The 27,953-nt window shown below is 34.7% G+C and overlaps 1 protein-coding gene across 3 annotated transcripts; it reads right to left on the bottom strand.

The window, feature by feature from the left end:
* Nucleotides 1–1,684: 1,684 nt before the first annotated feature.
* LOC142643190 (peroxisomal ATPase PEX1) lies at nt 1,685–26,021 on the bottom strand. Of its 3 annotated transcripts, none has more exons than XM_075817736.1 (18): nt 25,687–26,021; nt 23,759–23,932; nt 23,234–23,333; nt 21,245–21,730; nt 20,201–20,938; nt 16,878–16,969; nt 16,029–16,102; nt 15,618–15,840; nt 13,845–13,938; nt 13,577–13,731; nt 9,496–9,726; nt 7,129–7,329; nt 5,713–5,838; nt 5,573–5,634; nt 4,274–4,391; nt 2,546–2,830; nt 2,364–2,449; nt 1,685–2,032 (listed from the first exon to the last, which is right to left on the bottom strand). In XM_075817736.1, the coding sequence occupies exons 1-17, from the start codon at nt 25,870–25,872 to the stop codon at nt 2,411–2,413; spliced, it is 3,384 nt and encodes a 1,127-aa protein (XP_075673851.1). In that variant the 5' UTR covers nt 25,873–26,021; the 3' UTR covers nt 1,685–2,032; nt 2,364–2,410. The 3 variants fall into 3 exon arrangements, with proteins under 3 accessions (XP_075673851.1, XP_075673852.1, XP_075673849.1); XM_075817737.1 differs by having other exon boundaries at nt 23,238–23,333; nt 25,687–25,957; XM_075817734.1 differs by lacking the exon at nt 25,687–26,021 and adding an exon at nt 25,049–25,159 and having other exon boundaries at nt 23,759–23,913.
* Nucleotides 26,022–27,953: the final 1,932 nt, after the last annotated feature.

Raw genomic sequence — 27,953 nt, 5'->3', positions numbered from 1 at the left:
TTAATATTATTAGATGGTTTAAATATTACTAATGGTAATAGTAATTGATAGGCACAACCGTATAATGTTCAACAAATAATTACAGATTAATATCAAGCAATATATGTTAGGTCTCAGGACTAAATATAGTGATTATAAGGTTTGAATGTAATCTAATAGTGTTTTAGAACGTAAACAATAAGTAATGTTAAATTTTCTCTTTTAAAGCTAAATAAATAAATGAGTTTGAATTGAGTTTTGACCCATTGAATATATGTGGAACAAATATGAGATTAAATTGCTAAAATTTAATAGAATTTGGAACGAGTTTGAGATATATATATTTTTAATAAATTTGGATTTAGAATAGGTACTCTCAAGTCTCAACCCAACTTTATTTTTTCTCATTCTCAAGTAAGTGCATTGAAATGGATCAAGTGAATTAAAATAGACCAAAATGGACCTAAGTGGATTGAAATTAGTGATATTTTCAATTCAATCAAATCCATGAGTAACAACGGTATTTTTTTTTTATTTTTACTTTAAATGTTATTTCATTCGGTTATTTAATTATCTAAGCACTACTTTTTTTGTTAATTCGTGATTTATATTGCTATTTTTTTTATAAATATTGCGGCTAACAATATGTGCTTATTTTACTTATTAAAACAAATCTATATTTATTTAGATGTTCATTCTGTGAATCCTTTTCAAGTTTTTCTTGCTTATTCAATTCCTATTGATATAAATAGTGAAGATTGGAATCTTAAAGAGACCAAGTTTATTGCTTCCGCTTGAAACCAAGATAATTTAATTTTACTTTTTCGGAAAATTTAGTCCACATAGATAAAAAGACAGACGAATCTGTCCACATGATCACATCCACATAAGCTTGTGAGAACTTGGGCTGAGCTTGCCGGGCCCTCTTGTTGTTGGGTCATACTTGGGGTCCAACGTATAATTATTTGGGCTAAGCATAAATTAATCCACCCAATGAAATGTGACACCTAAATTGTTACATCAGTACATGTGAGCAAACCAAATACTGTTTGGGCCATATTATTATAATTTTTTAATAATATAAATAAATAATCGGTTTCATTATAAAACTTATATACCTTTTAATAATAAATAACACAAGGTTAGTAAATCTAATTTTTACAAATTCATACACGAAAATTACTCTATCAAATAGACTCAAATAATATGTTCATAAAAAAATAGACTCAAATAATATAATTTCAATTATAATTTAATTATCAATTATTAAAAATTATTCAAGTTTGAAAATATAATTTAAATTGCTGAGCTCAAGCTCGATTGGCATTCAAAATAAAATTAAATAAAAAACTCCTAAACTCTTACTATTCACATTGACTCGATTAATTTGAAAGCCCTAAATCATCAAAGAACAATTAAATGAATAATCATGAACTTTTAGATTACATATATTGGCTGAATGTTCGAATCCATTCGGTTTTTGTGATGGATTGGATTTTAAAATACACGAGATCTTAAAAATCAAAACAGGTAGAACAAATTGAAAAACAAATCGGATCATCTTAATGCAGTTTGAGAACTACTAATAGAGTCACAACCTTATTTCCCACCGTGAAAAGCATCATTTATATTCACCAAGATCAACTAATAAGCCTAACGCCCCGTGCCTAACATGAAAAGCATCACTGATAATTAACCTCAAATATTTATCAAGGGACCCGAATCTCTTTCGATATATACAACTAAAACAAAATGTTGATTTTTTTTTAATCACGTACATTGTCTTTGTGGTATAACCTTGCCTGTTTTAAATCCAATGACTACATTTTTAGGCCTATGCCTTTGGTCTTGGTTTTGTATTATACTCGGTAAAAATTCAAAATCGTGGTGCAATGTATATCCACCTGTTTTGATTGACGCCATTGTTGTAAAATTTGTGGAGCAATGTACATCTGCCTGAACGACTCTCTGAATAGGTCATAAATTTGACATGGCTTGCCATTATCACCTAGATATAGAGATTCTGTTACCTTCTTTGAGGGGTTTAACACACCTGCAAGATCAAAATTCGCCATAGAAGATTAACTACTCCAAAGAACACAAGTCTAGCCATATTAAAATCTCGGCTAAATCATAAAAAGAAACGTAAAGGCTTCCTTCTTTGTGTTTTTCCATAAATTTATAGTGGAATACCAACGTTATGATGAGCTCTCAAACAGGATCACATCCAGCTGAGCAACTTTTTGAACAGCTACAGGATTATTTAGCAGATTCCCATATGATTTGTGCATTTCCAACACAAACAACACCCCCCCCCCCCCCCCCCCCCAAAAAAAAGAAAAGAAAGGTGAAATGTACAACAGAAAACATAATGAACAGTTTACCATATAGCACATTCCACTTATCCTGGTTAGAAGACCTTTCTTGTTTTTCATGCTAGGGTTGCTCTCTTTCCTTTCGCATCTCTTGACTGCAAATAAACTATGCAAGTCAGAAGCTACATTCTAGGAATATATCAATAAATGATACTTTATTGGCATCAAAATGCATGGAGGGAGAGAGACACCTGTGCAGCAACAGATCTTTTTGAATCCAGAAACTCCCTGTAAATGTTATATAGTCTCTGTTTCTCAGTTTCTGAAACAGAGGGTCTTGCCTTATTGGCAGTAGACTTCAAAAGACCATCAGTTATTACGGGTTTTTTGTTTGGCTCACTGGTATCTGCACTGTCCAGAAGGTCATGAACTGCTGCAAGCTGTGCATCTGAAAGCAGAGCTTGAAGGTCAGCCCCACTAAATCCTTCGGTCATATGAGCTATGGCATCTAATTCAACGTCATTTTCCAATGGCAGCTGTATCAATTGATAAAACCATAACATTATCATAAATAAAGCTTCATGATTTATGAGTAGCACTAGCAACTGAAGAGTCACAGTACAATTTTGGCACTAAAAATACAATAATAAATAAATAAATAATAATAAATTATTGTGTCTAGAACAACACTACCCTTCAAAAGTTTCAAGAAATGACACTCACAGGCTCGAGGTTTTTATAAATACCCTCTCACATTGTTACTTCCTTAATAGAATATATTCCATTTAAAAGAAAAAAATTCCTACTCCGTTATACAAACCTCAAGGGGGGAGTGTCATTCATCCACAAACCTCAAAGGGGGAGAGTCATCTCGCCCATTACTTAGAAATCTTTTTTAAGAATGGAATATTTCATCAGAAAAAGTAATAGTTTGACGGAGAATGGATGCATTTGCACCTCAAATGCAATTGACTTGCTCATAAATGTTCTGAGTTATGATGATTCAACAAAACTAGGGTAACACATAGGCTTGAGTTTGAAATAGCCTATCATATGATTGATTAGGGTCAGCACTTGAAAAAGAGAATTTGGTATCAAGTTATGGCTTGTTCAGGGCATTTGTCAAGGCAATCATTTAAACCCATTAAACCCATTATTTATAGTGGAATGGGTGTTTCAACTAATAAAACATACGAGAACTTATTCTCAGTGTTGTTAAAGGCACTGAGTGCACTTAAGCGCAAAGGCCTCCTGGAGCCTAGGCGCAAAGCGCAAGCGCGCGCCTGATCGATATGAAGTGCACATTTAAAAAAAAAATTATTAATGATCAATACAACAATCAAGTGATCAATTAATCATATAAATTACAATAAAACATTTTTATATAATTTATATAACATTTATATAATTTTTTTGTGCTTTACAAAATATATACAACCATGATATTTGATGGCCATGATTACAAAATATGGTTGAATCAAAATAGAAGTATAGAACCAAGAAGGCAAAGGCTAAAAAGTACTAGAATGTTAAGTAATGTTAATCTTTGTGAGTGTTTGGTTTTCCGTTTGTTTGTGTGGTTGTGGTTAAAAGTTCAAAAATATCTAAATAGATAGGCTTAGGTGTATGGTAGCACACCACACTATTAGTTTTTATATATTAAATCAATGGCTTATATCAAACATATTTATATCTAATGGCTAAAACTCAAATCAGGAATTAAAAAATAATAATAATACAAAAAGCTCAAAAAAAGTGCTTAAAGCGCGCTTTTGTGAGGGCGCTTCACTTTAGAGGGAAAAAAGCCCCAAGGGCTTTGCGCTTAAGTGCGCTTTTAACAACACTGCTTATCCTCAAATTGGACCTCAAAAATCATTAAAATAATTGTAAGCAATTAATATTCAAATTATATTAAAATAGAAACGTGCATAACTAAATAAAAGTTATGAACAATGCATTAATTTGATTATCTTACTAACCTTTCTAGAAAGTACTGTGAGAATATCCAACCTCTCCTGTTGAGATGGAAAATCACAGAATAAAAGCCGATCTAGCCTACCAGGTCTCAACAAAGCAGCATCAAGTAAATCTGGTCTACTGCTTGACATGAAAATTTTAAGTTAATTTACCATCAGACAAAGTAATCAATAAAAAGACCAATGTAGAAAACAAGATCCAAAATCATGAAAATGCAAATACGAAAGAAACATTCCATGATTGAGACTTCAATTTGCATATAAGTATAGGCACTAGACATAAACCTAAGAAAGCAATTTGCACAGGCTTATTAACTTGAAGCTGCCAAGTCATGCCAAGTTGTGGGGATCCTATCCTGTTGCACAGGTAGTTATTAGAGAACTGGGATAAGATTTGTGCCCCTATCAAAGCTGATGGTTTGGGTATAATAAAATTTAGTACTTTTAAATATAAGGAAAGTAGCTTTCGAGATATGGTACAGAATGGGATCAAATGTGAAGGCATGTCATTGGTGCAAAGTATTGAGAGAGTCTTTGGTTTGTTGGAAGGCAGTAGTAAAGAGGGTCGCACGGGTCAAGTTTGTGAGCTTGTGAAAGAAATTAGAAGTGGTTTGAAAGAATCTTCTTTTCCACTAATAATAATCCCTTATTTTAACACCAAAGAAAGGCCACCATACTCTTCTTCACTTCATTGAATAACAATTCCAATGCAAATTCAGTCCACTGCAACAACACAGCCAAGGAACAAATCCACACTGTAATGTTATAGAAATAGCATGGGAAGAAGTTGAAATGGAGTGGTTCAATTAATCAGGCCCATCACTCTGGCAAAACCACCAGATACAAGTACTGATGGTCAATTGGGCATTTAACATATTCAGATGTAATTTCCACACCACCAACCTCTCCACTCCCCCACAGCATACCCTCCCACCCTCCCACCCGCCCCCCCCCCCCCCCCCCCCAAAAAAAAAAAAAACTACCGCCTTTTCTTGTCACTTATCTCTCATTCACAAGAGGGGAAGATATATATTTTTTCCCCTACAGGAAAAAACTTCTTTTTTTATTCTTTCATCATGAACAGGGAGAAAATTGTAAATTGAAGATGTAAAAGTGATGAGAGACGCGGCACTATATTATTTGTTAGAAGGTCATGCTAAAAGGTTTCTTCACTTTGATCTGAACCATGGGAGTTTACTGTCACAAACAAAATTTCAGGAGGATTCTGAGTTTTACAACTTGGCCACAAGGACAAAACATATTTTTCCAATAATTTTATGGTTATTGTGAACAGAAACTGACCTTGTGGCAGCAAACACAAATACACCAGTCAAAACTTCAATGCCATCTAATTCAGTCAGAAACTACAAAGAGGGAAATGCAATTATTAGAAAATTAATTGAAAGAGGATGGAAGTTGGGACTGGCAAACAAGAGACTGACCTGATTAACAACACGATCAGTTACTCCAGTATTATCATGCCCTCTTTTTGGGGCTATAGAATCAAATTCATCAAAAAAGAGAAGGCATGGAGCGGCTGCGTTTGCTTTGGAGAAAATATCTCGAACCTGAAATCATGATATATGCATCAGCAGCAGGACTATGCATTACACTTCACTTCTAGGAAGTCATTCAACATATTTCCAAAAAGGGTTACCCATTAAAAGATACAAAGGATCATCATTCATGTTTTATCTTCTATGCACATTGTATAGCTACACATGCATCATAAATCCCAGTTAAAAAACTACAATAAAAGGAGGCAACTAAACAAATACTGAACACTTCTTTTTTTAAGAATAATAATAATAATTAAGAATTGAATGGCATTTTGTGCATCACCCGAATACATTGTATGAATGATGTTTATATAAGAAACATAAACAAATACTGAACAATTGTTCTTTTTTTGAAGTAAAAAAACAATAATAATTAAGAATTGAATGGGAGTTTGTGCATCACCCGAGTACATTGTATGAATGATGTATATGACAGAGACAAAATAATCATGGTATAAAACTAGAATCATCAAAAGATCCACCAGATGTCTCCATCCTCTCATAAAGCAAACACAAAATAAGAAATTTCAGCTAAGACAAGGAAAGCTCAACATCTTCAAGGAGCGAGCAGAGTCAGGTAATGCAAACTGCAAAGGCCCTGAGACTGTGTACTGCTAACTGTGCCATCCACCTATGAGCTTCAACAGAGAATAAGTCCACAATGGTTCCAAAAGCCTAGTATGACTATAAAAAATATGCTGCTACTGCTATGTTAGCTCATACTTTTCTCTTCATTTTATATACATTCAGAATTAGTATTAAAACGGTGCTCCTTGGCACTCATTAGTCTTGGAGGGTACCAACTACATGGGAATAGTAGTATATCATAGGAAATAATGGGAACAGAAAAAAGTCAAACACTACATAAAGAAACTAACAATATGGGTCAAAATTAAGAAGATGATGATAACTCTTCTTGTGGTTCTTATCATTGGCATCATAATAATCATCTTAAAATACCATACAATATCCTGTATCAAAAAAAATTGTTGAGAGAATAACTATAGTTCTTACACTTCAATCTCCTTTCCACACTTCACTCACTTATACACATAATTACAAAGAAAGATGGTTACCATGAAGCATACATAATATCCCAGAAAACAGTTCACTGAAAGCAAAAGCGCACAACCAATAAATCAAGAGAAGTGAGAACTAATACAAAATTCCACACTGATAAATTATGTGGTATAAAAAAGCATTGGCTACTATATAATTTGAAACTACAAAAACACAAAAATCATCGAAAAATTGGTATACAAAATATATTTGTAAGGCAAGAAGTAATTGGACACTCACAGCTTGCTCAGAAGCACCAATATATTTATTTAGCAGCTCAGGCCCTTTCACTGATATAAATCGTAAGGAACAGGCAGCAGCAGCAGCACCCACTAAATGTGTCTTGCCACAACCAGGAGGCCCATATAAGAGAACATTTGACCGCAACCTTAAAGGAGCTTGTGAAAAGGTATTTGGGAACTTTGAAGGCAATTCAATTATCTGACATTGATAGTGGGAATTAACAATAGATGAGAATATAACATACAGTTAAAACAAAGGATTGGAACTGAAAAAGGAAAACAAAAAAAACAAAAACAAGAAAAGCAAAATGATAGTTGCAAGATAGAATTGAATGAAAGTAAGAGACAGCACCGGTACAAACCAGTTATCATCTATAGGCTAATGATTTGATTTTTCCTTCCTCCTATCATGGTCTGCTAATAATATTATTGAACCAACAGATAGGTAAGAAGTTCTATACCATTTTGGTTCCATAAAGCAATAGAAATTTAGATAAGGTTCTCTTCTGGAAAATAAGAGGAAATAATGAAAGAGACCAAGCAATTCAGAGTAATTATTGGAGTCAATTTTCAGTCTCCTTATGACAGAGTTGACATGCTGACATTCTCATATATTTTCTATATTTCTTCCTGAAGCCAAACTTCATTTCCCCACAGATCTTTTTTTTGCCCCTCTAGACTGGAGGTAAGCACACTCCCCTGCATACATTCATACTTGATTCTGAAGCATAAACACCAATGCATTGCACGTAGGAAGCAGTACAAAGTCAGAAGCAGCTAGCATAATCATTTTAAATTGTTGGTAAATATTTCTACTTGAGTGAATTTAAGATGGTGTCATGAATTCCTTCTGCTACCCCATGTTGAGTATTTTACCTACGATACAAGATCTATGAGTGGGGACAGCTAATCCCCTTCAAATTCGTGGGCTTACAAACTGAAAAGAAATTCCAGCAAAAAACCTGTGCATTTGACTTTTTAACTTCCAGATATGACCAAATAGTTGAAAGGGTTTGTCTTCTTTTGAAAAATTTTAGTTTCTCCATCAGAGGTGGTTTAAACATGAGTCATCACTCTGAATTACGTGGGATACCACAAGACCAACATCACCTTATTAAAATGTAAATAAGGTTTCAATTACAAATGCACATACTTCCCGTCAGAAGTTATATATCAAATATTATAAACTATTATATCCTCTAAGGTTATAAATATACAGCCATTCTGGTGACACCATAGTCTCAGCTATATTAAATTTTCAAAAAAGCCGTTCTTGTGAGCTCTTGCTTCAAAATCTGTATCCAATGCTTTAAGCTTTCTGTTTATCCCAATAACATCCAAGTATATGCAATTCCTCTCAATACACATGTCCACCACTGAACACCATGATCTGATTAGAAAACCTTAGCTTTCGCATTGATTCAATTATGGCCTTGAGAAATCATTGAAGTACATCACAAATTCACTATTAAGTGTTAAGAAATGAACCCAAGTTGAATGATTATGATCATTTTATAAATGTAGCAACAGACAAGCAATGGAATCACAGTACATAGAAGAGGTGTTATAAAAAAAAAAAGGGGAAAAAGGAAATCTAGAAATGAAGCGCAAACATCAAATGCATACATATGAGAAAAGCCTTTTAAAGAAAAAGAACATTGAAATTTTTTTAGTTCAACAGCATATATTCATTAAAAATAAATACAAGTTAGATGAGTTTACCCTAGACATATTTCACTATATTTTATGAAATATCAGCTTTCATGGAATTTAGGAAACCAGATATGATTAAGGCTGTGTTTGGGTCAATGTAAAATGTTTTCCAAGTGTAAAATATTTTCAAATGAAAATATTTTGAAAAGGAAAATATTTTCAGTTGTTTGGTTGCATTATGGAAAATGCGCCAAAAAATGGTTTCTAGTGCTTGGTTTGCACATAAAATTATTACAAGAAAATATGTATATACTCCGGAAATACGCCGGAGGATGTCTCAACTGGAGCTTCTCTCTCTCTCTCTCTCTCTCAGGTAGAGGCCTGAAAATAGGAGTGTAATCGGTTGAACGTAAAATAGAAGTGTAAATGATTTTACACTGAAGGGGTCAAAATTTTACGGTCAAACTGAAATTGATTTCAATTTGACTTTATTTTCTGGTCCACCCAAACACCCCGTTGGGTGTAAAATATTTTCCGTAAGGGTTTTTCACCCGAAACAAACACAGCTAAGTTTTATTTATAAACTCATACTGAAAACCACTATTTATTTACTCAAAAAGAAGAGTAGCATGTTTGTGATCTAATACAACGCAGTGAAAATACTAATGTAATTTATGACTAGAAAATTACAAAGCAAATTTAAAAATTTCACCTCTTTAATTGCATTCTGAATGTCATTCAGACCACCAACATCATCCCACCCAGAGCGACCAACTTCGGGAGCGGATTTTGTGATGTCACGCATGGCAACTGGAAGGAATTCACGCATTGCCTGGGAAAAATCTTCCCTGACTAACGTAGGCTTTCCGTCCTTGTCAAATGCACAATGGGGAGGCAAAAACCGACCAATGGCAGCATGAACAGATCTATCAACCAGTATTTCCTGAAAGAATGAGATTGTTTAATATATAATTTCAAAAGCAGCACCTAAAAGTTCTTCCTTAAAAAATATACAATTATCAGAACAGATGTAAAATACAGACTTAAAAATATACTCTCTCTTTTTTTTATGTAAGAAATTTTATTAAGAACAAAAAGCCAAGTACACTGGAAATGTACTACAGTCTCAAAAATCAAAAACCCAAATTACAATGATCAATAAGATCAGGGAGGGACAAACAAAAAAATAGATGAAAAAACTAAACTCTAATCAAGTAGAGTATGGAAGAAGAAATACTTTTACATCAAGGATAGACCGTTCACAATCCTCAAATTATCTAACATTTCGCTCTCACCATAAGCACCAAAACAAACAATGTGGCACAAACCTTCAGAAATTTATACTTCAATGTCTACCAAACTTTCCTTGCCAAGAAGCTAATAGTCCAATAACTTTATATGGCATAACCCAATGGATACCAAACAAATAGAATACCATAGACCACAGCTCAGATGCTATAGGACAATGAAGAAGAAGGTGATTTAATGATTCCCCACACCATTTGCACATATAGCACCAATCTAGCACTCTAATATACCTCTTCCGAAGATTATATGTAGTTAAGATATTACCTAAAGCAGTAGTTTAATAAAAGAACGCTACTCTAGGAGGAACCTTCGATTGTCACACCATTTTCCAAGGAAAAGAAAGGACAAAAGAAGGGGATAAAGAGTGATAAAAACTTCGAACCTCAAAGCCTCTTCTCATTGCTAGCTTTTGAAAAACTTTGTTAGCACCAACACCCCACACATTTGTGGAATAAAGCACATCCAAAAACAAAGCCAACGCTTCTAACTCCCAATCCTGCGACAGAGAAATGCATAACCTCTGACACAGTAGACTCCTTTGCCCAACTAATACTATACAATTCTGGAAATTGTTCTTTAAGAGAACAATCCCTACACTGTACATCCTCCCAAAACTTCACACTAGTACCGTCACCCACATCAGATATCTAGAAAAATCCAACCAACCACTTCTAATGGGTTTCCACATACTAGCACCATAGGTCCTGGACACCCAATTTGTACACCAAACACCACATCTGTCCCCATATTTCGCCTCAATGACCTTCCTCCAAAGGCCATCGCTCTCTATTCCATATCTCCATAGCCAGACTTAAAAATATACTTAAATTTAAGAGACACAAATTTCAAAAGAAATGTTTATTTGAAAAAAGAATTTCTAGCAAGATTTCACATTTGAGTGTGACACTGTGAGTTATTCACATAAATTACATACCCAATGATCTAAAGTAAAATTACTCCGTCCATCCCCTTATTTTCGTCTACTATTCCATTGTGGGATATCCCAAAATACTTGTCAACTTTTGAGAGGTCAATAGACACCATTTTCACAACTTTTCTTACTTACCCTTTATTTTACTTGAAAAATCATTATGTATTTTTCTGTGTTTTTTTGAGTTTAAATTAAGGAGGGGTAATTTTGTAAACTAGTAATTTTTTTTTATTTAAAAAAAAATGCATTAGATTATGTTCACTTAAAAAGTTTGAATTTTTTAAGGTGGACAATCAAAATGGGATGGAGGAAGTACTATTGTAAAAACATTACAACGATAACAATAGTAAAACTATGATGATAATGAACAAATTCAATATGGCCTGCGGGGAAATAAAAATAAGTTATATCCATAAAAAGTGAACAGGATATCATTCTTCTTCAAAAGCATTAGAGTAGACTTAATGAAATTAATTTAGACAAGTAAATAAATGGTGAAGTGATTGTGTTAGACTGATATTTTATATGTACTCTTATATTAGCTTAGGGTACTCATGTAATCATTTCAGATTAGTGTAACAAAAATATATGCTACAATGAACGGACTAATTAATTAATCCCTAAACCTAAATCCTAATCTCTTTGTGTGTGTGTTTATTCTTCTCTCCCTTTTTCTTCTTACCCTTCCATATTTTGCAACTCAATTTTAAGAAAAAGAACAGTCGAAGTACACAAGGAGTATGAAAAAGATCTTCTTAAGGTTGCCACCAATAACATATCAAAAAGGAAAAAAAGGAAAGAGGGATATGCCAAAGCAAGAATCCAATCATAAAGCAATTTAAAAGAAGAAGCTTGAGCTTAATCTGAAAGAGCTCTGTGCCAATAGTAAGCATTTTTTTTTTTTTTTTTTTTTGATAAGTAATAAGCATAGTTTTAATCATGAAGAAAGAATGAAAGAAGTACAAGTTGTTCATGATAGTGAACACAAGAAAAAGTAACAAACAACAAAGATAGAAAAACCAGCTTAGGGGATAATACTAAGGGAAGAAAGAAACTCAATGATGGAAGAACAAGTTGAAGAACCCCAGCACCTAGACCAATCAAACAGAGTACTCTGACATAGAGCTTGTAACTGAACAAGCGATTTTACTTTAGCCTCAAAAAAACGCTGATTTCTTTCCATCCAAACAACCCACATCAAACAACTAGGAACCATATTCCAAATGTCCGAAGTAAATTTCCCCAGCCAATAACTCCAACAAGACACCAAACTCTCCACAGAACCTAGCATGACCCATTGGATCCCGAATACCTGTAACATTTGTACCCACAATAAGTGAGCTACAGGACAATGTAGGAGCCATTGTAGCAGCACATACAACACTAATTTGCCAAAGAGAGACCCCGGAGCATCAAATTATCCAAGGTAAGTATCCGACTATGACCTGCTGTCCATATAAAAAAAGCCACCCTTTTAGGAACCTTAACTTTCCAAATTCCCTTCCAAGAGAAATTAGGGATAGAAGAACCTTGGATCTTATTGTAATCGGACCAAATATCAAACTTGTCATTCCCATTAAGACACCAATGGGAACTTGTCACACCCAACACCCCTAGGAATTCGAGATTGAATGAAATCAAGGAAATAGAAGCAGTTTCTTTTTGGCATATAACTATATAAAACAAGCTGTACAACACTCTAGGTCCCCGATGTACTCAGGCTGGCTATTTTTTCTTAATAAAATTTTTTTTTATCTATCCAGAAAAAAAAAAAAAAAAAATACACTCCAGGTCATACTGCTTCTATGCCATCCAGAACTCACTCTCAAACATCCTAACAAACTCAAAATGTCCTAGGCATCAACCACCAGACACCATAAAGCAAAAACACTACTGACCAATTTTATTTTATTTTTGATAAGTAAAACTTTATTAGAAAAAAGAGGGAAAGACACAGAGTGTGTACTAACTAACAACCAAAAAGCACATTAAACTGTTCTCTGGTTCGACACTCTCATAAATATATATTTTTTAAAGAAATTAGAGAAATTTTATTGGAAAAAAAAAACAGTAAATCCAAGTATGCTAGATCCACACTTTCTAACATCTAGACAATTCATCAAGCCACTATATAGCAGAAAATTTCCAAGCATGTTTCATAGGAAAAATTGCCAAGATATTTTTTTGCCCCACCCCTAGCCCAGACACTAAATTGGCCCTATTTTAAAAACAAATGAGCAAAAGACATAATAAGGCTTCTTTTCTTGGCTTCCTAGGTAAAGATTGTTTTTACTCTAAAATTGACCTTATCCCTAATTCTAATTGTAGTTTGTAATAATAGTCAGGATAAGAAAAGAGTGGTAAACATACTCCAAAGTTGTCACCTATATAAGCACTATTTTAAAGTGAGCACATAATACGAAGTGCCAAAGAGCAACACATAAGGTTGAAATCGGGGGTAATATAATGATAATTTGTAATGGAGTATGCCTTTTACAAATATAAACAATGAAACTTATCCATTTGATTAATAAATTTGGAAGAAGCTTAATACCAGATCATATGCATCATAGCCATCACATTTGGAAGCTACATCTAACAAGATGTCATCAGAACATTGTAAGGAACGCTTCTGAATTTCATGCTTCAATATAGCCCTGCGTTCTGTGGCAGCAGGAGCAGGAAGTTGAACATGGAAGTCAAACCTTCCTGATAATGACCAAATTCACAATGGCAATAATTCAGAATATGAAACCACAATTCCTTTCAGCTCCACTGCAAATACAGGAAAGTACCCATAATGCATGCAAGAAGACACATACCAGAAGAGCTCAATGATTGTGGTATATTCTCTAGTGACTTGACAGAAGCTATGAAGGCAATAGGACCAATTCCACATGAGCTCTTCCTCTTTTCCTGTTCAGTGTACCAATAAGATTCTGTTAGTTGACTATTAAGACAGCAAAACTATAGCTACAATGGCATTTAGACTCTCCACTCTTTTCAGAACTCCATCATACTTTGAAAAAAAAAATGGATAAGCAATCAGATCTATTAGTGAAAAGGGTTGCACAAGCTCACGATGATGAGCACTCTGTAACCTAAAAAAATTACAAAACTTAGCACAAAATCTAAATGAGCATGAGATCTATGAAAGTGATACTATCTGTAAGACCCCACACCAATCAAACAAGGTAGGAATTAGCAAAGCTTCTAGCTGGTTTTTTGATCTATATTAGCCTCAAAAGTGCAATTATTCCTCTCCCTCCACAACTGCCACATCACGCATAACAGAGTAAAATTCCAAATCTCCAAAGAGTGCCTCCCAAACCAATTCCACCACCCCAATAAGAGGTCAACCACTCCTAAATAATTACAATCTCAAATTCAAACAGATGGGTGCAACTGAAGTATTCTTATCTACTGCAATCCTAAACGGTTCAAGAAATACAGCTTTAAGACAAGATTTCCACATCAATTCATGATAGACATTTGGATAGAATTGTTCAATTCTAATTCTGATCTCATGTTGATTAGAAGTTACTCCATCTCCCACTTTGAGACTACTAATATAATTATTCCTCCATGGAAAAACCCAGTGTTTCTATCACCTTCCTTAAGCCAAAGCACCCTAAATTTTCGTCACCAACTTAGTGTATCAATCAGCTTGTTATGCATTGCTAGCCTACTTCCTAATGGCCTAACCTTTGTTATTCTTTTTTTTTTTTTTCCTTGATAAATAACAGAACTTTATTAATAAAAAAACGAATACCCCAGGACACAAGAAGTATACTAAGGGTACAATGCACCACTTTCAGGTATAGCAAACACCCCTATTAGCCTAACCTTTCATATCAGTATTAACATGGCATTAGTGCGAGGCTCTAAGTGAGGTCATTGTTCAAGCCTTCGTTACCATACTTTCAGGTAATTTCTACTATTTTGCACATGCAAGACCCACGAATGGTTGAATTTTACTGGGAGGGCCTAATTGTGAGGGAGAAAGCTTTGTGTATGTCAACTTTAAATACATTATTAGCCCACTTCCTAGCAGCATAAACTTTTTATGACAGATGATTACTCAAGTCTAGTAAATGCAGGAGCTCATTTAAAGGAGTGTTTTCACAGGAGCTTCCACTTCGGATTGACCATTTTTATTTCTTTCAATATTTACTGGCTTTTTTTTTCCCAGTGTTGTGCTTTCTATACAATTTATCCTTAAAACTCCTTTCCATGTTAAAATTTTTTGTTTAGGGGAAAAAGTAATCGCACTAATTTGATTGTTACTTTGTTAATTGATACCTCAAACACTGTTTACTTCAATTGATGACAGCTGCCTAAATGATCGTTAGGGCAAATAGCACCTCCACTTCAAGAAAAGGAAACACTTCAAGAAAAGGATGGCAGACGAGGTCATGAGTTCAATTTTCATAAGGTGAAGTGCTTACCAATAAGAAAAATATTTTTAAAAAAGTCCATATTTATATTTATTATTCCAGCAGATAAAAACATTAACTATATAATAAACTAAATATTATTGAAGAAAAAAAACCATTCTAGGGAAATTGGAACTAAAAAACCATAAAAATCATTACCCCATATTCATCCATAATGTCCGTTAGAAATTCCATTAATGCAACAACAGAGGTTGACGGTTGAGATCCTTCCAAATTAGAAGAAAAAGAAATGATGCTGTCAAGATCATCAAAGATGATAATTGATGGTGCATGATCTAAAGCATCAGATATGTGGCTGGAAAGTTCTTGTTGAATGGTAGAGGCCTTTTCTAAAGCAAGACGAGAGCAACATACAAAAACGCTGCAAACATGAAGCTTCATTAGAATAGTTTATAGAAACTTCATTCCACAAAATCCCTGTCTTGATTTAACATTTTGGGGACAAAGAAAGCAGCTTAACCCATAGAGTCGTTCCCCCTTAAAATCAACAATTCGAATATGTCAATGACCATCAAAAGAAGGAAAAATATTATAAAAATAAGCCCATACATGTGTGCTAAAATGTCTTCATGATCTTCCAGAGATTTTGCAACAGCTCTTGCTAATAATGTCTTTCCAGAACCCTATTAGTCAGAGAAATGCCAAGTTAAAGTATTACTGGTGCTGTTGATATAGATAATAATCTTATTATTTGATATCCCAAAAGTTGAGGAAACTTTGTTCCTTAGAAATTTAACAAATATAAAAAACAAAAGCATATTAATGACTGTAAAAAAGAATCACGTAGCCACCACTTTTTTTTGTTGGTATTAACTATGTTCAGTTTTAAATAGATGGTTTAAGAAAACAAACATATAATTCAAACTCTATACATATATACACAACCACTTCTTGTTACATGGTCATACAGAACCTCGTTAGGAATATTGTATATCAACCTGGACTCTCTCTCACTCACATAAGTACCAACAAGTTCAAAATTATGCATGCCTCAGAACTTAATACAAATTTCAAAAGATGTGCTTGAAAACCTTGAAACTATTTTCCAATCTTGAGGGGCCTACACAGACCCCAAAATTTTGGAACTAAAGTTTTGTTGTTGTAGGTACCTAAACAAAATGATGGACAACATTGAATGAATTGTGTTTCAATTTTAATGTCCAAACCTTAGTATTTTTAAGTGAATTAACCTATTTTAGGCAAAACTTCTAATACAAATGAGAATTACTTCAGGAAGCATGTAAAACAACAATAAATGGGTATCAAAAACGGAAAAGCATGCAAGTAATTTTTGCCCATTCCCATGACATCTAATCTAGCAGCTGTGAAGAGCTTCCTTCACCCTTCAATTATTAAATCATCAAACAAAGGAGACCAAAACTCAAAAGCAGGACTCACCGTAGGTCCATATATTAGAACATGTCCAGGGAGAGGAAGATCATAAGAACTGAACCACATCCCAGAAGAGGGGGATAACAACACCACCATCCCTGCATTTGGAAAACATTATCAGGTAAAGACAGCTTTTCTCTAGGGAAGGAAAAAAAGGGTTTCACCAACCTTATAGTCATACGCGAAATACATATCAGTGAAAAAACAATTTTAGACAAACAAAAATTTAAAAATTCCACTCTGATGACCAACTGGGCGATATTTTCACGAAGTCGCTAGCTCATGTCTCCTTTCAATGCATGTCTTTCATGCTGGGCATGTTTAATTTGTATGCTCCAGCTTAAGTGGTAGTGTTAGAGTTAATGTTGTTATTTTCTATCCAATTATTATTTTATATTTAGCATGAAGGTATGATTGTAGTCTTGCTATATCACTCTAATATAAATGTGTGCTAAGGTGTGGTCCTAATTGATTATGCGCTAAACCTTTGATTTCCTTCTTTTCTATCAGTCTCGCTCTATTTTCAATTTTTCCTTTTCCTCTTTCTTCTCCTTTTTTTTTTTTGATAAGTAAGAATGTTATATATACGAAAGGCTACTCTATGCATGAAAAACATAGAGCAAACCCAGAAAATACAAGAAGAAAAAAAACTGAAAAAACAAAAAAGAAAGCCAAACAACAGAATAATTACAAAAGAGACAGAGAGCTCAGAAAAGAGAGGAGAGAATCACTAGTCGTGAGTCCCCAAGCCCGAGACCAATAAAAAAGAATCCCACTAAAAGAGGCAATCATCTGAACACCAGAACTATCCAAATCCTCAAAAGTCCTCCGATTCTGTTCCTTCCAAATACACCATAGGAAGCACAATGGAACTAAGTTCTAAATTTGAGACGAATGCTTCCCCAACTAATTCCACCAACCAAAAAGCAAATCTGGGATCGATCTAGGTATGACCCAAAACAAATCAAAAGTTTTTAAGACAAAACTCCACAACTGATAAGCCTTACAAAGCTCTGGATACCAAGGCTATGACGTCAATTCACACAGATGTTGGTGGAGCTCACGCTAAGGAGTCACCGGCGCCACTGGAGGAGGCTGGCACAGTGCAAAACCAAGTCTCGACGGTGGCAATGTGCTTAGCTGGTCAAACCGTGACGGTGTGTCACCCCATGAAGACGCCGGCGGCAAGTCGGTGTCCTCCTCCCGCTGGGTTTTGCGCCGATGACTCACCGGCGTTACTGGAGAAGGTGGGTTGTCTTGCGGAGAACTCGACAGAGGTGAAATGTCTTTTTTCTGAGGGGACTCGTGCCGACGAGCTTCCGATCACAATGGGTAAGGCAGATTTAGAGGGTGACAGGGCATTAAAGCATACGGTTTTCTGGTATAGCTTTGACCGGAATAGTATTTTGGGCTCAAATAGGTTGCCGGGTGGGTTGATTTCTGAAGATTTGAGATTGGTGACTCTCGAATTTGTGCCACGACTGGTTGGACCTTCTTTCCCCGATCTTTTTCTGAAGTTTCTGCATGCTAGGTCAATGGGTTTTGGAGTTTCAGGTAAGGAGGCAAATTTCTCTTCTAGTAAGGAACTCCTAAGCCTTCCTAGGGAGATCATGCTTTTGGAGGATGCAACTGATTTTTTTGTGGGCTCTGGTGAAGCAAAATTGTCGGATTGTTTTCCTTTATAGATTATTGCTCTGAGTGCGTCGACAACTTCGGCGGAGTTGGAGGAGGTCACTGAGGTCTTGAGTATTGAGGCTAAATTAGATGTTTCTGGGTGGGTGAAACAAAGAATTCCTGGTTTCAGTAAATTGGTTGGGTTATCAACGATTGGACATGAGAAGTTGTGCATTGCTCTCTTACAAAGGCTAGAAACTGAGATGGAGGCAGCCAATGTGTTACACCGGAAAGTAACAGGTAGCCAAAAAGTGGCTAAGTCCAAACACAAGAGACGTAGAAAGCTGCAAAACTTGATCTCTTTGGTAAATTATGATGGGAGATAGAGGTTTGGTTTTGTGCTGGTGACAGTAGGTGGGGATATTTTTGTGGTAATGAAGATAAAAATGATTTCGTGGAATGTTAGAGGTGTAAATGATCCTCGGAAACATCTTGTGGTGAAGAATTTGTTGCGGGAATGGAAGTGTGATATTGTTTGTTTGCAAGAGACGAAAATTGCTAGCATGAATAGACAGCTGATTTGTAGTTTGTGGGGCTATCCATATGTGGATTGGGCTGTTTTGGAGGCTGATTGGAATGCTGGTGGTATCTTGATTTTGTGGGATAAAAGGGTCTTGGATAAGATGAAAGTTATGGTTGGTACATTCTTAGTTTCGGTAAAGTGGCAAGGGGTGGGGGACAGTTTTATATGGGCATGTTCAGGGGTTTATGGCCCAAATGAGAATAACAAGAGGGATTACATGTGGGATGAGTTGGTGGGTATTCAACAATATTGAAGGGTACCGTGGTGCTGCTTGGGGGATTTTAATATTGTTCGCTTTCCTAGTGAGCGTAGGGGTGCGACAAGTTTGACCCTGACTATGGAAAAATTCTCTGAATTTATTGAGGATCTTAACTTGATTGATTTGCCTTTGGAAGGAGGTAGCTATACATGGTCAGGTGGTACTGATCAACCAGCGATGCTCTTTGCTCTGCCTTCTGGAATAATAATGGACCTCCTAGACCCGCCAACTTTAAACTTAGTCAGTAGTAGGAACAAGCCAAAAGAGTTGAAGCTCCGTTGGAGGGTGTAAGCTAAATCACCTTCCCTGAACGTATAAAAAAAACTTCGGACTGATCCCAACAACAATCTGTTCTATACTCCTCATCAGCCATTGTGCCACAAACTTACCCATAAAGGCCGACTTCATGAAGTACCTTCTCCGCTCAAAAATCCTTAAAGAAAAATACCGTCCCCCTTCCCCTACCTCTAGTTGAAAAAATTTGGACTCAATAAAAAAATTGCGTACACCACCCATAATGGAGAAGAAATTCTGATAATATAGACATTTTAACCTTCCTCCTAATTTTTCACATTTTAAAACTCAACTTCTAGAATTATTCATCAGGTTAATTTCTGGACCAACAGAATCAACCTTTGAGATTCTGCCATGTGTTGATAGGTAAGAAGACAGTATATGAGTCTTCTTAAAACTCCAACCCAACCTTTTATTGTCCCTGTTGTCACACAGGCTCATGTACATGTGTATTTGAGTATATGCAGCTATAACAAAACATAAATTGGTATATTTTACAAGCAACAGACAATTCAAGTCTCACACAAGAATCAACAAAAGGCATTATATATTAAAGATTTCAAAAGGAAAAATACCTACTATTAATAACATCAGATGCAGCTGTCCCCATCCAGCTTAAGGAAGATAGATCTGAACTAATGTCTTTGTCAAAGGTTCTCTCTTGGACAGAATAGAAGGATACAGGGTTCCTCGAATTCAGATTTTGAATGGCACCATCCAAACTATTGTTCCTTTGATCAAAAGCAATCTCATATGCATTAACTCTTCCACCTTGAAGAGATTCATCAGAAATAATCAATAAATACGATACATCGATGAGCAGGTCGGTAGTCTTATTTCCGTCTTCCAAAGAACCATTGGATGAAGCCAGTACCATTCCATGAATCCCCTGCTTGAAACATTTCAACTCATATTGAAGCAAAGTTTCATTTCCCAAAAGCAATGAACTAACTTCTGATCCTTTATTTGAAGCAATGGCATCGACTTGTGCAAGAAACCATGCCTGAAGAAGAGATTGTAATCCCTTTCCACCGTTGGACTGACAAGCAGCCTCCCCATCCTCTTCACAAGAAGATTCATAAGAAAGAGCAGCAATAACTTCATCATGGGTTGACCAATCTCCATGATCCACATTGTTGCCTGAGCTAGTTTTCAGAAGCATGTTTTTTACCTCGCGACTGTGTTGGCTGTCAAGCACTTCTAGACCATTTTCCTCTAGAGTTTTATTCTTCCTGAGCTTCTTAAAGTGGCAAGGAGAAAGTGAAAGAGATGGGATATCCTTCTTCAAATTAACATCACATCCCTTTAGGTGAACCCCTGCAGGCATATCGCATCCCTTTAGGCATCTTTAGTATATTACTCATCATATGCCTGAACCTCAAATTTTTCCTCTTTTTAAGTTTATTACTAATGATCTGATAGGCACAACTAAGTAATTAGAAAAGACAGAAAAATATTTTTTTGATAAGCATAGTACAAGAATAACATCTAAAAACCTAAAATAAACACATTTTTGGAAGTAAGAAGACACTCTGCTTTGTAAGTCAACATACATACAAAGAAATTTTCAGGAATGAAGGTAGAGTGAGGAACTTAATTGGATATCAGGAAGCAGTAACATACATGAATGCAATCCAACTCCCAAATACAAACGAAGAGACTTTGCAAACATTACATGTCCTTTAGCCACCGATTCTGAAATTAAAAGATGAACAACTGCTTGACGGATTTTCTTCTTTTCAGTTAAATTTCCACTGTTCGCTGGAGGTGAACTGCTTCTTTTTCTAAAGGAATCATTATCAGAATTTTTTGAGCTTTCTTCTGATGATGATCTTGGAATTATAACAACAAACTGAAGAGAATCTAATGAGAAGCTTTGAGCAGTTTCTGGGTGAATAAAAGCAACAGAAGTGAGCACTACACCAAGCTCAATACCATTAACATAACTTTTGTGAATAAATCTCCTGTCTGGATCTTGAATGCGCAATAGTGCCCTTGCAAAAGGATGTTCTTTAATAGAAGATTGCATGTAAGGACCTTCATGTGCATTCCCATTTTTCTTGCGTCTCTTAGGAGCAACTGCAACTTCAGTTCCTGCCACAAGTTGCACTGATAGAACCTCAAAAGTTAGACAAGGTTCCAGACGACGAACATATATATCTTCAATTATCATGGTTTATTAACCAAATGAAATAAAAATGTTTATATATTTGCAACACCATGCATGTCCAGAACTACAAGGTTCACAGATACAGTCAATATGTAACCAATACAAGAAAAGATGACAAAGTAAGGAAGTTTATTCCACCACTATATGAATCTAATAGTCATAATCAGTATTATCCAGCAGCTTGCTATGGCCAAAAAAAAAAGGTAACAGTCATTAAAATTGCAGCTTATTTTAAAAATGAAAGCAATTCTCCTAATCCATACAGTGAACAACATGGACACATAATAGATTACCATTGTAACCTATGTTTTTCAGCATATGCTGAACCACGGAACATTATTTCTTTCTCTGTCATTTAAACAAGCATTTTGGAAATGCAACATAAAATGTTAAATAAAAAATAACTACATGAAAACACTGGGAACCACAAATGAACTTCTTTAACATGGAAAGACAGCTTTACCAGAAAGTTACTATATCCAAGATACATCTTTGGCACATCAAATAGTCTATCCTAAAAGTTGGTTCTAGAATGTGGTACTTGAATCCTGAGACTCAACATAACTGTTAAGCATTGTACGACATGCTTTCACCATGTGACGCACTATAAATACATTAAAATTATTAACATAGTTTGTTCTAGAAGAATTTCTATTGACGACATTTCAAGAAGTTTAAAAACACTATTTCGATCAAAAGTCCACTACCAAAAGTTTACAGAAATCTAAAAGAACTCTCATTATTTAAAATGTTAAATTATTTAAAAGAACTCTCATTACATAGTCGTGCTTGTGTTATATGACAACTTAAGTATTTTTACATTATAAAATGTACTTTTTCCATGTGATGTATTATATATTTAAATTGTTAAATTTTATTAGGATTGGAACTTTTAGAATTATGTGGATAAATGATTAAATTTAACATATTCCAATAGCTTAAGTTTTTGGAACAATCGGTAATTTAACATGGTATCAGAGCATGAGATCCTGAGTTCGATCTTTGTCTCCTCCACTCTACCTCCCATTTAAATTCTCACATGTTGGGCCTCATCTATTGAAAGGTAGTTTCGATCCACATGTGAGGAGGAGTGTTAGAATTGTGTGATTAAATTTACCATTTCCCAATAGCTTAAGCTTTTGGGACAATCGTTAATTTAACAGGAACAGTATCAATTTCAAAAAATTTGAAAGATCATCAAGTTCAGATGTTATGAGAGTGAAACAAATCAGTGATTTAACTCAAGCATTCAGGGTAATCAGCCCTTTTTCAGTAAATGAGGAAGTAAAATACATAAAAATGTTAAACAAGAGTTACTTAATTCACAGGTGAGGAATGGCAGCAATTCTCCAATTAAGTACCAATAAAGTTTTTCAAACTTCAGTTGAACCAAATAGTACTACCATTTTAGTGAGAACAGGAAATACTAGATATCATCTTACCCACCCCTTTCTTGGGAAAGGTTGAAACCACACGGACTGTAGTGACAGTGCGACCATGCAACCACAAAGGAAATTTCATTGCTTCATGGACGATCCTGACCTGTATTTAGTAGAGGCAATGACTAATAATTGAACTCCAATACGGATATAAGAGCCTATATGGGCAAATACCTTGAAAAAAGGGTTTATGAAAATAAAAATAAATAAGGAAAAGGAAACCTTGTGCAACCATTCTTAAGACTATAGGATTCAAACGGCAAATTAAAAAAAGAATATGTATTAATACACACACAAACTCTAGTGAGCTATAGCTTAACCGGTACTTCCTCCAAGGATAATGGGATGAATGGTGAGGTCGTGGGTTCAAGATCCCCTCAGTGCATGTAAAACTTACCAATCAAAAAATATATAGATGAACACGTGCACACACGTGATAAAAGGCTAAACACAACAAAATAACTACACAGATTTAATTGGACAGCAAGGAAACTAAAATAGAAGATTGACATAACAGAAGAAATGTACCTGGTTCAATATAGCTGCCTCTGCATGCTCAGAGTTAAGTTCCAAAACTTCCCAATCATCCTCACTATGGGGTTCTATAGTAACTAGAGTAGCCTTTGCCACATTGGAAATGGCTCGAACTTGAACTGCAGTACGATCTGGCAGTGAAATGCATTCTGCGAATTGTTGGGAGACCTATAGTGGAGTTAGGAAACAACAATAATTTTTTCGAAGACAAATACATAGAATACAAGGAGGAGCCATTAGAAAATAATTTATAAACAATGAACCACAAATTAAGTCTCAACCAGAACATGCTATGAAAAATCGAGCAATAGATTGCAGCTTTAAGGCATGGATTATTCACAATAATTTGTAAAATAACATTTTTTTTATAAGATAATATAATATTACAATACAATTACTCCATTTGTATCTGTGCATAGTGTCATACATTTTTTTAGAGTTAGTCCTAGGCTCAGAAAATGGAAGAGGGTTAATGTAGGTTGCTGGCTAGTGTAAAATATAGTCAGTTTATATCAATGGATACACTACATATACAAGTTGGGTTGTCCCCTATTGGCAAAGCACTCTGCATCAAACCCCAGATGCATTGAAAAGTGGGCAAAGGTTAGCTAGGGTGTGCCCTGCAAGCAATACACTACATCAGCGTTCAGGTGTAGTGAGAAATAGGTAAGAGATCTTGAACTTTGATGGAGAGACGTAAGTAAAGAAAGTATCCTACAAGAGTAGGATTCGTATTGGCACTCTGAATATGGGGTCTATAATAGAAAAAACTAAGGGAAATAGTAGATACAGTGAATAGAAAAAGAATAAACCTAGTGCGCCTTCGGGAGACTAATTAGGTAAGTAAGAAATCTAGAGAAATTGAACATATGGCATATAAATTATGGTATACAGGAAAAGATACAAATATAAATGGGGCAAGGATTAAGGTTATGAGAATAACGGATAAAATTAAGTTAATAAAACTTCTTTTAGGAGAAGACACAAATAACATAGTTAGTGCGTACGCTCCTCAAATGGGGTTGGAAGAATCCATTAAACCAAAATTTTGGGAGGACATGAATGAATTAATTCAAGAGCTACCTAAACAGGGAAAAGAGTTTTACTGGACGAGGCCTCAATGGTCATGTTTGAGAAGAGAATGGGGGTTTTTGAAGAATTCATGAAAGCCAAGGACATAGAGTAAGGAATGAATCAGGAAATACTACTCTAGACTTTGCAACAACATATGATACAATATTTAATGAACACTAGGTTCAAGAAAAAGGAGTCAAATTTAATTACCTTCAAAAGTGAGACAAACATTATTTAAATGGATATCATCAATACACGCCACCCCCATCGATGAAAAGATGAAATAGGATCACTTAAGATGCTTTGGTCAAGTGCAGATGAGAGCAATCAATACACCGCTAAGGCAAAATGAGTTGATTCAAGTCGAGGTAATGAAAAAGGAAGAAGCTAAAATAACATTAGTAGAAGTCCTAGAAAAATGTGTCAATTAAGGAAATGACCAAAGAATATAATTTTGGCTAGGATTCAATTGCACAAAAGAATACAGGTAGCTGACCCTAATTTTGAATATGGGGTGCCGTGCCCATATTCGACACCCTCCATGTCTTGTTATCATTTTTCATAAATTGCTCGTATCACTGTGTCCTACCCATGTCCGTGCTTTCTGGGCAAAAACATTCCAACATGTGTGTGTGTGTGTATAAATAAACCCTTGTGTTTTTTTTATTTTTAATGGAGACCCATTTATGAACAAGAATTAGATAGTGAATACAACACTCAATTCAGAATTCTCAAGAGTGAGAGTAAGCAAGATGGGATTGTGTTATTCTTGAGAGACAGTTTGTGAGCACAAGATGGAAAAAAAAAAGATGTAAAATTTAGTTGTTGTGAGAGAAAATGAGTAGTACCTCAATTGCGGAGGAGGAGGTGGAGGTGGCGCCGGACCAGGAGACGAACCAGCGGTGGCCGGTGCGAGAGCGAAGCTCGAGAGTGAGGAGCTGGGCAGAAGAGGAGTCGAGATTTTGGACAAGAGGAAGAGGAAGCGATACGAAGCAATTCTCTATTCCCCCAACCAACCTCACCTCCAACTCCATCCCCCAATTCCCAATTCCCAATTCACGCTTCAACCAAAGAGAAAGAGATGGAGATTTGGGTTTAGGGTTTTTGAACCGAGAGAGAGATAGAGAGAGAGTAATCAAATGAAATGAACCGCAGATGTTGATGAGGACAAGTCCAAATGGCTTGTTCGTTTTTCAAAATAGATAAAATGAACTGCCACAAGACGTAAGCAAAAGAACTTGAGAAATAATATCACATTTAAATAAATAAATAAACTTGGTTAATAATAAGTGCATTTTTTTTTTAATAATAGGATTCGAAAATTTAGTTTTTTTTTTTCCACTTTCAAAAATACCTGTAATTTAATTGAGGTACATTCACAAATAAATTTATATATATATATATATATATTTAAATTAGATTATAGTAGAATTTTTATTTTGTATAAAATCAAACATAAAAAATGAGATTAAAACTGAAAAATCGACAAAAATTAAAAAAAGAAATGTTTGTTATTGTGAAGTTCCTCCCTAGAAACTTGAACAGTTAAATCTCTTTTTCTATATTTCTTTTTTCCACCTTATTCCTTCCAACTCCTCTTCTAAACATGGTTAAATTAGAGCCAACCCATTATTCCACTTGAAGCCGAATGAAGTATTAGATTGTATGCTTAATAGAAACACCAATTCATTTTATTCGATAAGTTTCAACTCATACTTGATCTTAACTCGAGCTAAATGGATTGAACTTGTACTTGTACTCTACCCAATTCATTCGTTAGTGGACTTTATAGTGGAGGGGAAGTGTTCATGAAGGCAAAAATTCTCAAATTAATATCCATATTTGGAGTTTTTTTTTTTAAATTTTTTTTATTTTACGGGACATAGAGTAGCATTTTAAAGTTACTCATGTTTAAGATAGTTAGAAAGTGACCATCATTAACATGTACCTTATCAAGTATGCCAAGTTTTGGTGGAGGACTTAGGTCAGGTGGAAGATTATCAAAATGCTGGCAACAAGAAATTGCTTAATAAGAGGCATTAAAGGAGTTAAATGATCAATTCATTCCTTGAAAAACTTTGGTTATTACTTAATAGTGATTCGTCGAAAAATATGAGGCACATCAAAACTACAAGATTATATGAAGAATTCATTTTGTTGACGTTGGAGGTTGGACATCAAAAATATTGTCAAAGAAGACAATTGTTCATTTTTCTATGAGTAATACAACCTTGGGTACATATGGAATTGTGCAAGTAAGGGCTTTTTATGCCAAATATTATGTTTTTGCAAATAAATTAACTGAAAAGCCTTCGCTCAAACTTATTTAGTTGTGTACCACTTTTTGAAACTTTAGTTCCAAGCTCGAGTTTGACTTATCTTGAAACTTTTTTAGTTATATAGCATTTTTTTAGTTTTTTTTTTATTTGGATAATTTGATAACATAGAATCACTATTAATTGTAAGTTTGGATCTATTTTGTAAATTACTTAATCGATGAAAGTACCATAGAAAAAGAAGGAACTTTTTTTGGTTAATTATGTTGACAACCTTGAGATACAATGATACAGTGACACTTTTTGCTTTCAAATGAATAAAATAATTAACATTGTCCCACTTTTCGAATGATCACAATAGTTTATTAAAGAAGGGAGATTCAAACTCTGGATCTTATGAACATACCAAGAGTTGCTAATCAATTAAGAAGCAAATAGGTTAAGGAGAAAGTAAGTGAGTTCCACTATATTGAAAAGTATCAAAAACTAATAAATAAATACCATTTTAACTTTTTTTTTTAAGATAAAAAAGATAAAATCTATATACAAAAAAATTTGATACCTTGTTAGAAGTAAATAAAGTAATAATCTGTATATATCTGTATATATTAAGAGGATTCAGAAAGTTAGTTATTACTTCTTTTTTTGTTAAAAATACCCTTAAATTAATTAACCAATAATTTAAAAATGTGGTTAAAATAGTAAATTGGTAAAAGAAAGTTAGTTATTATTTTTTGTCAAAAATACCCCAACCTAAAACTTAAAAATGGGATTAAAATGGTAAATTGACTAACTCCCTACAAAATAGGACCACTCTTTTGTTAGTTTTAAAACTCCTC

Source organism: Castanea sativa, chromosome 7 (assembly GCF_040712315.1).
Source record: "Castanea sativa cultivar Marrone di Chiusa Pesio chromosome 7, ASM4071231v1".
NCBI lineage: Eukaryota > Viridiplantae > Streptophyta > Magnoliopsida > Fagales > Fagaceae > Castanea > Castanea sativa.
The sequence above is the reverse complement of the archived record's forward strand: the minus strand, read 5'-3'. Positions and strand labels throughout refer to the sequence as shown.

Bases quoted from the DNA above. Each gene is read 5' to 3' on its own strand.
- LOC142643190 (XM_075817736.1), bottom strand. From the start codon at position 25,872: ATGGAGTTGGAGGTGAGGTTGGTTGGGGGAATAGAGAATTGCTTCGTA. The intron at 21,731-23,233 runs GTAAGATGATAT...AGGTTCTATCAG, and splicing joins CTTTCCCAAGAAAGGGGTGG to TGCAACTTGTGGCAGGAACT. The intron at 5,635-5,712 runs GTCAGTCTCTTG...CCCTCTTTGTAG, and splicing joins CTGATCGTGTTGTTAATCAG to TTTCTGACTGAATTAGATGG.